This window comes from Garra rufa, chromosome 3, assembly GCF_049309525.1.
Source record: "Garra rufa chromosome 3, GarRuf1.0, whole genome shotgun sequence".
Classification (NCBI taxonomy): Eukaryota; Metazoa; Chordata; class Actinopteri; order Cypriniformes; family Cyprinidae; genus Garra; species Garra rufa.
The window spans coordinates 61,129,186-61,144,508 of NC_133363.1; the positions used below are offsets into that span (position 1 = coordinate 61,129,186).

At 30.5% G+C, this 15,323-nt stretch overlaps 1 protein-coding gene across 2 annotated transcripts in view; it reads left to right on the plus strand.

Annotated features, from left to right (window-relative positions):
• aadat (aminoadipate aminotransferase) overlaps positions 1 to 15,323 on the plus strand; it is a 28,450-nt gene that overhangs the window by 9,329 nt on the left and 3,798 nt on the right. For both annotated transcript variants that reach the window (XM_073836455.1, XM_073836456.1), the window contains exons 5-12: positions 873 to 947; positions 1,040 to 1,249; positions 3,442 to 3,507; positions 3,698 to 3,780; positions 5,760 to 5,856; positions 7,608 to 7,669; positions 7,889 to 7,953; positions 14,792 to 14,898. In XM_073836455.1, the coding sequence (XP_073692556.1) occupies positions 873 to 947; positions 1,040 to 1,249; positions 3,442 to 3,507; positions 3,698 to 3,780; positions 5,760 to 5,856; positions 7,608 to 7,669; positions 7,889 to 7,953; positions 14,792 to 14,898 (765 nt within the window). The remainder of the gene's footprint in view (positions 1 to 872; positions 948 to 1,039; positions 1,250 to 3,441; positions 3,508 to 3,697; positions 3,781 to 5,759; positions 5,857 to 7,607; positions 7,670 to 7,888; positions 7,954 to 14,791; positions 14,899 to 15,323) is intronic.

Consider the following 15,323-nt stretch of genomic DNA (forward strand, 5'->3'; position numbering starts at 1 on the left):
AAAATTCTCAACAACAACATCAGGCAGTCTGCAGAGAAACTTGGCCTTTTCAGTGGACATTTCAGCACGACAACGAGCCAAAACTCACAACAAAAGTGGTGAAGAAATGGTCAGCAGATAAAAACATTGACGTTTTGCAGTGGCCCAGCCAGAGTCCTGACTTAAATCCAATTGAGAATCTGTGGAGGAGCTAAAGATCAGGGGGGTGTTCCATAAAACAAGTTTACCAAATAAGCCAGGCTTATTTCAGTTAGTCTGACTTATTGTCACTTGATTTGGCTCAAAATAAGTCAGACTAACTGAAATAAGCCTGACTTATTTGGTAAACTTGTTTTATGGAACACCCTCCAGGGTGATGGCAAGAGACCCTCCAACCTGAAAGAGTTGGAGCTCATCGCTAAAGATAATTCGGCAAAAATACCAGTGGAGACATGCGAAAAGCTGGTCAGCAATTATAAGAAGTGTTTGATTGCTGTGATAGCCAAAAAAAGGCTTTTCTATTGATTATTGAGATGGGTATGAATAATTTTGGACATGCCACTTCTTAAAACTTTTAAAAACTTCTTTAAAGTTTTCAAACTTTCTGCTACGGCTTTCTCAAGCCAACTTAAAGTTTGTCTCGACAAACTTTTTTATCTAGTTATCATTGCTGTTCTATTTCTGTTTTTATGTTTACCATGTTGTATGTTTTGCACTCGTAATAAAATATAAACTAGCATCTCAATGACACTAAAATAATACTGTTTCTAATACATGCTCGTGCATTCGCTCTGTTGATGATGCTTGTAAAATGAGAATAATGCTTGATATTATTAGTGAAATGCATTATGTGCCATAATTTAGGACAAAATTCTCTTCCCTTTATTCATCAGATTTTTGAGATGCTGGTCAGTTCTGGAGACAACGTCCTCCTCGACGCTCCCACATACTCAGGAACGCTGGCCGCCGTACGAAACACATTTCCCATCATCACCAACATTACCTGTGATCTGTCTCTCCACCCAATAAACGTAAACCTTACCAACTGTTTCACCAACAGCTGCAGCCGCTGGGCTGTAACATCATTAACGTGCCGAGCGACCAGCATGGCATGATCCCTGCAGACCTGGGGAAGGTTCTGGCGCGGTGGGATCCGGCAGACGCACAGAAACCAGGAAGCAACGTCCCGCGAGTCCTGTACACCATCCCCAACGGAGGCAATCCCACCGGAGCCTCCATGACCTATGAGAGGAAACAGGAAGTCTATGAGGTGAGCAGAGGTTATTCCTCAGTGCACACAAATGACGTACAGCCTTCAATTATGCATTCGTTTACTTGCATAGAGTTTGAGTCTGGACTAAATGCTTCCTGTCCAACCTTAAAAGAACATTTAGATGTGATTTGTTTTTTATTATCTTATAAAAAAAAAAATAGTATAGTGTTAAGCTAAATATATTAATTTGTCAATTGAAATAAAGCTGAAATAAATTACAAAAACAAATAATAAAAATTAGAAATGATGCCTTAGCGACTAATAAAATAAAATAAAAATAAGTTGACATACTAAAATTACTAAAACAAAAAAATTAAATAATAAAGATTACAAATACTCATTAAAACTGAAAATCTTAATTCAAATATTAATATATTCTATACTAGTGTATAAATAAAAAAAGTTAAAATAATATATTCTGATGAAAATGAAAACTAATATCAACATAAAAGCTAATTCAGAATATAAATATATGCTATAATAGTATAAAATAATACTAAACTTAAAATAAAAATTGGAAGTATTAATTTAAAAGCTAATTCATAATATTTATGCATACACCTTACTACTATATAAATAATACTAATATAAAAAACTGAAAATATTTAAAATGAAAAAATGAAAACTATAAATATATACTATAGTAGTATATAAATATTACCAAACTTAAAAAAGCTAAAAATATTAATAGAATAGCTAATTTATAATATTTATGTATACACTATACTAATATATAAATAATACTAAACTAAAATGAGTACTGAAAATCAAAAAATCTAAAAATAAGTGAATTCAAAATATTAATATGAAAATATAAATAATACTAAATTAAAACAAAAAAATATTAAAAATAAAAACTAACAAAATGAAAAATGAAAACTATTAATATATACTGTACTAGTATATAAATAATACCAAACTAATACAAAAACTGAAAATATTAATCTACATTTTAATTCATAATAATTATGTTCTAACATATAAATAATACTAAACTAATACAAAAACTGAAAATATGAATCTAAATGCTAATTCATAATATTTATGAATATACTATACTAGAATATAAATAATACTTAACTAAAATGAAAACTGAAAATATAAAAATAAGAGTGAATTCAAAATATTAATATGATATAAAAATATACAAATAATACTACACAAAAAAAACGAAAATATAAAAAATAAAAAACTAGCTAAATAAAAAAATAAACTATTAATATATACTAGTATACAAATAATACTAAATTTAAAATGAAAACAGAAAATATTAAAAATGAAAAAATGAAAAAATTACAAATAAAAACTATAAATATATACTATACTAGTATACAAGTAATACTAAACAAAAAAAATGTAAATATTAATCTACATTTTAATTCATAATATTTATGTTCTAGTATATAAATAATACTAAACTAATACAAAAATTGAAAATATTAATCTAAAAGCTAATTGATATAATTTATGCATATACTATACCAGTATATAAACAATACTAAACTAAAATGAAAACTGAAATTATAAAAATAAAAGTGAATTCAAAATATTAATATGATATAAAAATATACAAATAATACTACACAAAAAAACGAAAATATATAAAAAACTAGCTAAATGAAAAATTTAACTATTAATATATACTAGCATACAAATAATACTAAACAAAAAAAAATGTAAATATTAATCTACATTTTAATTCATAATATTTATGTTCTAGTATATAAATAATAATAAACTAATACAAAAATTGAAAATTTAATCTAAAAGCTAATTCATATAATTTATGCATATACTATACCAGTATATAAATAATACTAAACTAAAATGAAAACTGAAATTATAAAAATAAAAGTGAATTCAAAATATTAATATGATATAAAAATATACAAATAATACTACACAAAAAAACGAAAATATATAAAAAACTAGCTAAATGAAAAATTTAACTATTAATATATACTAGTATACATAAATAAAATATACTATTTTAGTTCTATTTTACTGTTACTATTAATATTGTTTTTAAATATTAAAATGTTTTTAATGTAAGTTTGTAGTTTAAGTGTAAATATTGCTGCTTGTTCTCAACCAATTGTGTGAGTTTGGGGGCGTGGCTGTTTGTTTTTCCTGACCAATGGCAGAAGGGCAATGTCACATATGCATACTAATGTGTTTTTAATTTGCAGCTCGCCAGGAAATATGATATGCTTATCATTGAGGACGATCCGTATTACTTCCTGCAATTCCAAAAAGTAAGTTCCTGAGATTTATGGCTCTGTTCACAGCATCTGTTTGTTTTGTGTGCTTGATTATCAAGTATCAGTAGTCATATACTGACCTTTGATAGCCTCTGTATTGCTGCTGTGATAAGATAACGCTTAATAATAACCAGAGTAAAATCAGTCCTCTGTTCTCTTCTTCTGTTGCTCTGCTGTCATCCAGCCGTGGGCGCCAACATTTCTGTCCATGGACGTAGACGGACGCGTCCTGCGAACGGATTCCTTCTCTAAGATCCTGTCATCAGGGTGGGTGTTTGTCAGCGGGACAGTGCTGTTTTTGTTATTGACTATTGTGTTTTCCTCAGGGAGTGACAAAATCTTGTTTAAGGTAAAGTGTATGGGAACACTGAGATATAATAGAAATCCTGTTATTTACATCTTTACGCTTCTGTTATTACCATGCTTTTTTACCATGGTAATACAATTTTTTAAATGGAAAATGACAATTGAAGTACCATTAAAAAAAAAAAATTAAATTAAAAATTAAAATATATCATAAATTATATAAATAATATACATGTTTATTAGCTATAAATAATTTGTATTATAATTTAATGACATATTAAAATATAATATAGTTGTAATTTAATTATATGAACATCAAAAAATTACATAAATAAATTATTAATATTACTTAATTATGCAGAAAACAATTAATTAATTAAATCAATTTTTATTCAATATTTTTTTTATATTGTACCATGGATTATTTATATAATTTATATTATAAAATTATATGCATATAATTTTTTTATTATTATGTAAAATATTTATTAATAATTTAATAACATAGTTTTACATTTTGTAATGTAATTATATGAACATTAATAATGTATTAATACATTTAATTTATATTATTTTTGTATAGATTCAATTGTTTTGTAAAATAATTTTTGTTGTATCATGAATTAATTATTAATATAGTTATTATACATATAATTAAATAATAAAATGTATATAATGTGTATATATAATGTAATATATATATAAATTTATATATATATATATATATATATAAATTGTTTATATTTAATAAGTTGCATTTATATATATATATATATATATATATATATATATATATATTTATATATGTGTGTGTGTGTGTGTGTGTGTGTGTGTGTGTATGAATGTATGTATATGTATGTATCTTGCATAAATTGTTTATATACATACATACATATACTTTAATACTAAAATATATAGGTATATGTAAGTATATTTTTAAATTAATTATATGAGCAGTAATCATTTATATTAATACATTTCATTTGTATTATGTATAGATAAAATAGCTTTTGTACCATGAATTAATTATTAATATAGTTATATATTATAATATAATGTAATAATATTTTATTTATATATATATATATATATACATAATATTAATATTTTATATTAAAAAAAATATTATTTATATTAAGTATCGATATAATTGTTTTTAGCATTTGTGTACCATGTTGTACCATGAATTAATGAATTAGTTAATATAGCTAATGTACTAATAATTTAATAACAAATTGCTCAAATATATATATATATCTCTTGCATATATCTTGCATAAATAGTTTATACTACTATGCAATTCATATTTGTATTAATAATGTGTTGGTAACAGTTTACAATAAGGTTCATTAGTTAACATTAGTTAACCACATTAGTTAACATGAACTAATAATGAACTGCACTTATACAGCATTTATTAATCTTTGTTAATGTTAATTTCAACATTTACTAATACATTATTAAAACTTTGTTAACATTAGTTAATGCAATGTGAACTAATATGAACAAACAATGAACAACTGTATTTCCGTTAACTAACGTTAATGAAGATTAGTAAATACAGTAACTAATGTATTGCTCATGGTTAGTTCATGTTAGTTAATACATTAACTAATGTTTAACTAATGAACCTTATTGTAAAGTGTTACCAATGTGTTTATATAAATATAAATAAATAGCATTTAAATTTCTTTATATATATATATTTTTTTTTTCTCATATGTATGTAACTTTATTAGAAATTAGCTTAATTCGAATGAATAACCTATTTATATAAATACATAATTTATTATTTATATTAAATATTAATGTAAAGGTACAATTAAATAGAATTTCATTCAATAGTTCTTATATTAATTTTGTCCACTTTTCAGATCGTTTGCTGCTGAAGTGTGTTATTTGTTGAATCATTTGTGTGTTTGTGCTGTTTTTCCTGTCAGGTTACGGATAGGTTTCGTCACTGGACCGAAGCCGCTGGTGGACAGAGTGGTGCTGCACATCCAGGCCTCGACGATGCACACCAGCAGCTTCACACAGGTCTGACCGCTGACATTCATGTTTTACATTCACTGCCCTGTTCATCCTGTTTCTCTCATGAATCAGCAGGCGTGAGAGCGTTTTTCCTCATTCCACATTAGTTGTAATCTGTAAATAACAGGCCTTGTGTTCTGGGTTTGATGCCCAGCTGCTAAACACATACAATAAAGCACAGAAATGTGTCTGGGAGTGGATTTCATAAAAGGAGGAGGTGTGTTTGGGCTCCCAGCGGTGAACAGATGAATTTAAACTTTAATTATTCTCTCAGCGTGCGTCTCAGGAGAAGAGATGCAGCGAGAAAAACAAGTGCGAGATTCACAGGTGCTTTAACACTGATGACACTGACTGTCCGTACTGTTTCTGTTTCTGTGGGATGGTTTGCTAAATAATATAAGTCATTAAATAATAACTATAAGGTTCATTAGTTAACATGAACTAAGAATGAACAAGACACTTATAGAATCTAATAATCTTAGTTAATATTTCAACATTTGCTAATGCATTATTATAAATCGAATGTTGTTTGATAGCATTAGTGAATTAACATGAACTAACAATGAACGACTGTATTTTTATTAACTAACATTTACAAAGATGAACAAATACTGTAACAATAATATAAATAAAATTAATAAAAATATTAATGACAGTAATATAAACAATGTATGCAATATATATATATATTGATTGTATTTGAGTAATTTTTTAAAACATAAATGTATATTATTATATTATAATATAATATATGTTCATTGTTCATGTTAGTTAATACATAATACTAATACATTAACACATAACTAATGTATCGATGTTTCATAAATATTAAATAATATTAAATATAAATTTATTTTAGCAGTAATAAAATATTTACTGGGGTGGGATGATTTGTGAAATAGTTTCTAAGTTGTTAAATAATGGTTAAGAAACGTTATTAATAATAATGTTCAATAATATTTATTTTAACAATAATAAAATATACATACAGTAGTTGCTGTGGTAGTATGATTTGCAAAATAATCTATTAGATCAAACATTTTAAATCTAATGTTTAATAAACAACTATTTTAAGTAATATTCATTGAAATATCATTTCAATATTGTATATTTACTTCATATATTAAATAATGGATCAAATAAATAATGTTTTCTATTCTCTTTAATTAAGATAAAGTCATTTAAACAATGTTTAATAAATATAAAATAATATTTATCACTGTAATTTAAGACATTTAAGACATTAATATGTAATATAAATATTGATTTCTGTTTTGTGGTGGAATGATTTGCTAAATACTCTTTTATTATGATCCAAAAGCCATTAAATAATGATTAATAATTATTAAATAATATTGAATAAAATTTTATTCATTAATAATTACTTATATTTATTTTGTTCTTTAAATAATGTGTTAGAAATTGCACCGTAGAGAGTTGATTTGTAAAATTATGTAATTATCTAATTAAAATCACTCGTCATTAAATATTTAATAAGACTGATTGTAATAAACTAAAGTATTTTATATGTTAACGGATATACTACGTATATACTCTTTGTATTTCAATAATTTCTGTACCATATCGGAAACATTTCTGATATCTTGTGACCTGCAAAATTCATGCCATATTATGTTTCTTGCAACTGAATCAAACTGAAGCTCAAATAAAATACCCCAGCTTCCTGTAAGCATATGCACTGTATAATGACACTTATTCCAGTATTTTTATTTTTTCCTCTGTTTTTGTGTTTTCAGCTCATGGTCTCTCAGCTGCTCCATAACTGGGGTCAAGAAGGATTTCTCGAGCATATTGACGGGTGAGATGGAGATTTATGATTCTCACGACTTTAACAGTTCAATTAAAACACAGGGTTCTGGATAGTACAATTAAAATGTTATTCATAACTGTAAGCTGTTATACATTTTAAGCTTAAAGACTACATTTAGACCTTTGTTCGGCTTTTTTTTATTAATATGTAAACAGAATTTAAGAAGAGAAGTGTGTATGGTTGACATTTGTTTTTGCTCTTCCTCAGGGTGATTGAGTTTTACAGATCTCAGAGGAACGCCATGCTCTCCTCAGCAGACAAATGGCTCAAAGGTTTGACTCACATTTCAATTGCATTTCATCTAGTATTGACACTTCCACACTAGTACACTTATATTACATCTTAAAGGATTACTTCACTTCCAGAACAAAATTTTCCTGATGATTTACTCACCCCCCTTGTAATCCGAGATATTCGTGTCTTTCTTTCTTCAAAAAGAAATCAAGTCTTTTGAGGAAAATATTCCAGGATTTTTCTCTATATAGTGGACTTCAATGGTGCTTAACAGATTGAAGGTTAAAAATGTTGTTTCAGTTAAGCTTCAAAGGGCTTTAAACAGTCCCAGTCGAAGAATGAGGGTCTTATCTAGTCAAACTTTCGGCCATTTTCTTAAAAAAGATATATTTATATATATATTAAGACCCTTATTCCTCGTCTGGGATCATATAGAGCCCTTTGAAGCTGCATTAAAACCATTGAGCACCATTAAAGTCCACTATATGGAGAAAAATCCTGAAATGTTTTCTTCAGAAACCTTAATTTCTTTGCGACTGAAGAAAGAAAGACATGAATATCTTGGATGACATGGGGGTAAGTAAATTATCAGGATTTTTTTTATTTTGCAAGTGGAGTAATCCTTTCAAGGCTATACTTTCAAAAGCAGTATCTATTTTAACATTTATCCCAGTCCATAGAGCTCTGCCATAAGGCAGAACCGAATTGCTATTGATTTTGTTGAAATAAGTAAATTACCTCATATATATATATATATATATATATATATATGAGTGTCAAAGTCCAGATTACACTATTTTTAGAAAATACTTCACTTAAAAATTAAAAATGCTTAAAAAATGCCCTTGTTCTCAGATGTAGATGAGTTTGTTTCTTCATTAGAACAAATTTGGAGAATGTAGCATCACTTGCTCACCAGTGGATCCTCTGCAGTGAATGGGTGCCGTCAGAATGAGAGTCCAAACAGCTGATAAAAACATCACAATAGTCCACAAGTCATCCACACCACTCCAGTCCATCAGTTAAAGGAACTGTATGTAAGAAATGTATTTCAGTTAATCATAAAAGGGCCCTGACATGTCACTAGACATTAAGAAATCATGTTCATTTCAAATACTTATATCACTGACAACAGTGGTCCGGCCAGGATATTGTCATTTAAAAGTGAGAGTTGCAGCCCTCAACTGATGTTGATGTTGTCATGTTGTGTTTTGGTCTGAGGCTCCACCCTCCAGCTATCGACCAATCACGAAGTCAGTAGAGTTTTGTCATCCGGGTTGCCAGCTCAGCTCTAGTTACAGCTGCAGTCGGATAAAACATGTATAACGTTACGAAACCTCGTTATGAATCCGAAATACGTCGTGACAAAGTCCGAAATAAAACAAGGATTTGTATAGGAGATGCCTTTGAAAGATGGAGACGGCTGAAAACGGATCCTGCTGCTTAGCTGGCAACCTCGAGAATACCGTTCTACAGTATTTTGAAAGTGATTGCAGTACCAGTTTTGGCCACAATCCTACATACGGTTCCTTTAAAGAAGAAGTTCACTTCCAGTACAAAAATGTACAGATAATGTACTCACCCCCTTGTCATCCAAGATGTTCATGTCTTTCTTTCTTCAGTCGTAAAGAAATTGTGTTTTTTTTGAGGAAAACATTTCAGGATTTCTCTCCATATAGTGGACTTCAGTGGTGCTCAACGGATTAAAGGTTAAAAATGGAGTTTTAATGCAGCTTAAAAGGGCTCTACACGATCCCAGCTGAGGAATAATAGGCTTATCTAGCGACTAGGGCTGGGTATAGTGACCAATTTGGCGATTTGATTCGATTCTTATTTTTATGGTTTCGATTCGATTCGATTTCGATTCAATTCGATATCGATTAGCTATCAATATTTCATTTAAAATGTTAGTTTTGCAGACATGGGATCCATATTTTGATATAAATGCTGGTAACTGGAACTCTCCTACTTAAGTTTATTACTGAAATACACATCTACATTAATAATAGGGTGCACACAGTTGTTTATTTTAAACAACTTTTATTTTAAATGAACACTGTAACAAGAAATCATACATATGTGCATCCATTGTACACCATGTAAACAAACTGCAAAATGCACATTACTGTAAAATAATAAAAAGACTGTAAATGTGCAACAGTGAAATCTATTAAGAACTTCAAACATGTTTAAGAAATAAAGCATTTTTCTAAATTCAAAACGTTCAAAACAGGCCAATCATAATACAAAACATTCTAACTGTCCATAAAACTAACAGTTCTTAACTACAGCCTAATCATTTTTGATCAGCAGATTTTTCTGCAAAAAAAAAAGCAGCTGATGGTGACACCTTCAGGACGAGAGGTGAATATTCATATCCTCTTACTTGAAGCACGCGCAATAAGAAATCCCCGAATCGTTGCGTTAAACTGAAGATCGATTAAAATCTGAGAATCTATATTTTTTACCCAGCCCTACTAGCGAAACAATCAGTTATTTTATATATATATATATATATATATATATATATATATAGTGGTGGGCCGTTATCGGCGTTAACGTGCTGCGTTAACGTGAAACTCTTATCGCGCGATAAAAAAAATATCGCCGTTAATCTATTCTCAAATTTGGGTTGGGAGCTGGGTCTAAACTACGCAAGCTATGATGACTTTCACCTTGATAGTTTAACGCGGATGTATACCGAAGACTATAGAATATGGTCGCCCGTTTAAGTCTCCTCCGCCAAAACACAGACGGGGTCGCGTAGTCCTCCATTCATAAAAACCGAATCTACTATAGCGAAATGCCACGTAAATTCGTCGTTTTTTGGATTCATAAATCAAATGTTGGTCAGTCACTTAATTCAAATCACGATATGGACTAGTGTATGTGAAACCTGAAATGCAAAAATACCGTTTTAATATGAATCTGAAATGTTCCGTTTGCCTAGCTGTATGCATTGCGGAGACGAGCTTTTACTACACGCATACTGACACACACGTGATGCTCCCGGTAATTTTTGGCATTTTCATCTCACATGAACAGATAAACTCAATCTCCCAAACTGCTGTGAGTGTCACTTTTAACGTTTCATTTGAGAAAACTAGCATCATATCATACTGTATGACACAGAAACTTCACGGCAACCTGTCAAAATAAAAGTACGGTGTAACATGTAATGGGCTTGGTAGGTGTTGACGTTAAAAAAAACACAATCTAATAGGTAGAAAAAATAATTTCATTGTTAGTTTGTTAGTAAACACAAGTACATCTAATTTAACATAATTTATTTTCATCAACAAATTATCATAGAACAGCTTTATGACCTTTATGATCCATTCTCAAAGACTTTAAGTCATTATTTGGGTAGCACACATATTCTGAATGCCCTCAGCAGAATTCAAATTAGCCATTTTAATCTAGATTAATCTAGATTAATTCCAAAATTTAATCTAGATTAATCTAGATTAAAAAAATTAATCTATGCCCACCCCTAATATATATATATATATATATATATATATAAATCTAAATACTTTTTTTAACTTCAAATGCATTCTATGGTGCCCTGAGTTTGAACTTCCAAAATGCAGTTTAAATGTGGCTTCATAGGATCCCAAATGCGGTTGTAAATGATGCCAGCTGAGGAAGAAGGGCCTTATCTAGCGGAACGATCAATTATTGTTTTTAAAAAATTACAATTTCTATACTTTTTAACCTTAAACTGTCATTTTGTCTTGTGCTGCTTGAACTTTTTTCATTCTCTCCCTCAAATTCAAAATCCTCTTACATCGCTGTTTTACCTTTTTTTTTTGTAAAGGGCGTTTCATCTTCTTTGCACGTTCACTTTGCAAACACTGGGTTGGTACTTCTGCAGTGATGTGGGTGATTTTGAAATGATTTTGAAGTTGAAGGAGAAAATAAGATGGGAGTTTTTCGACATACCATAACTGTCTTAAACCGAGTTCTGGCAGAGCAAGACAAGACGAACGTTTGATGTTAAAAAGTATATAAATTGCAATTTGTTTCAGAGATAAGACACATCTTCCTCGGCTGGGATCATTTAGAGCCCTTTAAAGCTGCATTTTGGAAGTTCAAACTCGGGGCACCATAGAAGTCCACTATATGGAGAGAAATCCTAATATGTTTTCCTCAAAAAACATAATTTCTTTACGACTGAAGAAAGACATGAACATCTTGGATGACAAGGGGGTGAGTACATTATATGTACACTTTTGTTCTGGAAGTGAACTTCTCTTTTAACATCTTGTAAGTGAAAACTTTCATGTTTGTAAGAAACAAATCCATCATTAAAGGGGTCATCGGATGTAAAACTCACTTTTCCATGTTGTTTGAACATTAATGTGTGTTGGCAGTTTGTGTACACAACCACCCTACAATGATACAAATCCACCCAGTGGTATTTTTTTTAATCTTTAAAAGTAATATCCCCTTTTTAAAATCAGGTCACTCTCAGCTTCTTGTCGTTGTGACGAAACACATTTGATTGACATTAGCGTTTCACCCTAGACCCGCCCTCACTGAGCTGAAACAGTCCGAATACGATCCTCATTGTGTGTCTCAGGTGCAGAGGAAGACTCTGATTGAGCGATTGAGGTGTTCTGTTGTTAGATGTAATACTGAACACAGCGATGCAGACGAAAACATTACTTTCACTTTTAAAAGGAAAGCGCGATCCGGTCTGAATATGCCGCTGTGTTCGTGCGAATCACTCCTGATGCAGCTTCACCACAGCAGAAGTGAGTATAAAGATTTTTTATGCATCTTTGTGAATGGCCTTTCTTAATAATGTGCTTATTGGCAAGTTTTGCCGATAAACGCAGCTAAATGTGGCTAAAGTAAACATTATTGCTGCGTCCGAAATCGCATACTGCTTCAGTAGGTACTACATTTAAATTTGAACGTACTTCCCGACCGTTAAAAAAAGTATGTTCTGTATAGTATGAATATGGGTAGTATGAGTGGAATTCGGACGTACTACATCCGCCGCGTCTCCACTTTTCGGCATTTTTCAAATAACAACTCCTCTCCCGGAGCCTGAAGTGTCCATGGTATGCGGCAGGTCATCCGGGTACTTCTCGCCTACTGTATTTCGAATAATATGAATTCGGACATACTACTCGCCTCACATACTGTTTTTCGCATTCTATATAGTAGGGAAGTATGCGATTTCGGATGCAGCGATTATGTCTCGTAATCCCAGAGAGGGGCGGGGCAAGCAGAGCTCGTTGGCATTTAAAGGGGCCATGTCTTAAAACGAGCGGAGTTTTTGCAGAGCTGATTTTTAAAAGGTAAAAGGCAGTTTTTTTACACTACTGTTGAGAATTTTTAATCAAAGGATATTAGAGACTTTTCATTAAGACCCTAAAGAATCATATAAACTTGTGGAAAATGGGCATCCGATGACCCCTTTAAGAGCTGTTAAAGCTAAAATAAAAGTCTGTTTTCCACAACAATGCTTCCTCGTGTCTCTCACATCAAAATCCACAAACATATTTGTTTTGGACTGTTGTAAGTGGTGCTTGATCTGTGCATATTTCTCTCCTGATTCAGACAAGACAACTTTTTCACTGGAGGAAGTGTTATTATGGATTATAGACTCATTTTTTAGCCAGAAGCAATTGTTTTGGATTGAGGGATTACTTGTGGATTATTGTGATGTTTTTTTCAGCTGTTTGGACTAACGCAAAACATGCACCTGTCAACTTTGAGATTTTGGGCTTTTTGGTTTTTTAGACTAGTGGAAAGAAAACATCCAAAAAACACAGTTAAATGTTTATTTTATAGCACTTTATCTATTTGTGTCAATAGATTTCAATTACAATACATATTTTTTTTATTAAGATTAGTTAAAAGATCTTCTACACTGAGCCATAAATCTCCACTTCAGTAGCACTTACACACACCAAACTTTACAGTTTTATTCCTGTCTATATTCTGAAGTGTTTTACAGAAGGATTTGTTCATATATAATTTGCTTGACTTTTATATAACATTTTATTTCCCCAAAAATGGTAAAAAAAAATAAAAATTAGTATTTCCTGTCTGTTCTAAGTTTTTTTTCAGAATTTTGTGACAGAATACCCAAAATTAACTAATATTGACCCTGGACCACAAAACCAGTCATAAGGTTAAATTTTACAAAACTGAGATGAATACATGTATATGAAAGCTCAATAAATAAGCTTTCTATTGATATATGGTTTGTTAGGATAGGACAATATTTGGCCGAGATACAACTATTTGAAAATCTGAAATCTGAGGGTGCAGCAAAATCAAAATACTGAGAAAATCACCTTTAAAGTTGTCCAAATTAAGTTCTTAACAATGCATATTACTAATCAAAAATTACACTTTGATATATTTATAGTAGGAATTTTACAAAAAATCTTAATGGAACATGATCTTTACTTAATTTCCTAATGATTTTTGGCATAAAAGAAAAATCAATAATTTTGACCCATACTATGTATTTTTGGCTATTGCTACAAATATACCCAAGCGACTTAAGACTGGTTTTGTGGTCCAGGGTCACATATGTCATAAAATTAAACAAGAATTTTGAAACTGACTTCCTCCAGTGTTTAGATTTTTGTTCTAGAAATGTATGCAAATTAGTGCATATTTCATTAAATAATGCCTCATTTGCAAATTTAAACTTAACATTTGAGAAAACTTGTAATACAAAAAATCTTTGCAATTATCAAAGTAATTAATCAGCTGGGTAAGTAAAGTGATAACTATTAGTTACTTATTTAGTTATATATAGTGTCTTGCCTTAAGGGTGAGAACATTTTCAACAAACTATCATTTTCACCTGATCTATTCCTTTAATCCCTCTCTGGTCTTTTGTAGATGTCGCCGAATGGCATCCTCCCATGGCTGGCATGTTCCTGTGGATTAAACTCAAGGGCATCAAAGACACACAGCAGCTGATAATGGAGAAAGCGCTAGAGAAAGAGGTTCACACACTCATTCACACACACGTTTTATTCACATGTACAGTTTACATCTGTGCTGAATGTAGTGATATAAATGTTCTCATCTGCTCAAACAAAAGAACAAATACTCACTTCTGCATGAAACCACTTCCCTTTATCACTGCAAACATTTCCTGCGAGTCAAAGTGGTCTATTTATGTCGTTGGTGCTTTATGATACACTACAGCAGGTTTGCTGGGGCTTTTGCCAAAGCAAACTTTGAATATTGTGTGTGTGTGTCTGTGTGTGTGTGAGTGAGTGAGTGCATGTGTTTATGTAAATTAACTGAAGCACCTGATCCTCAAAACACCACATGATTTGCCTCCCACACGCATTCAGTTCAGTGTTTCTATTTGAGATGAGCATAGAGTCGGTCCTGTTGAACATTTTATGTGTGTTTGAAGCTG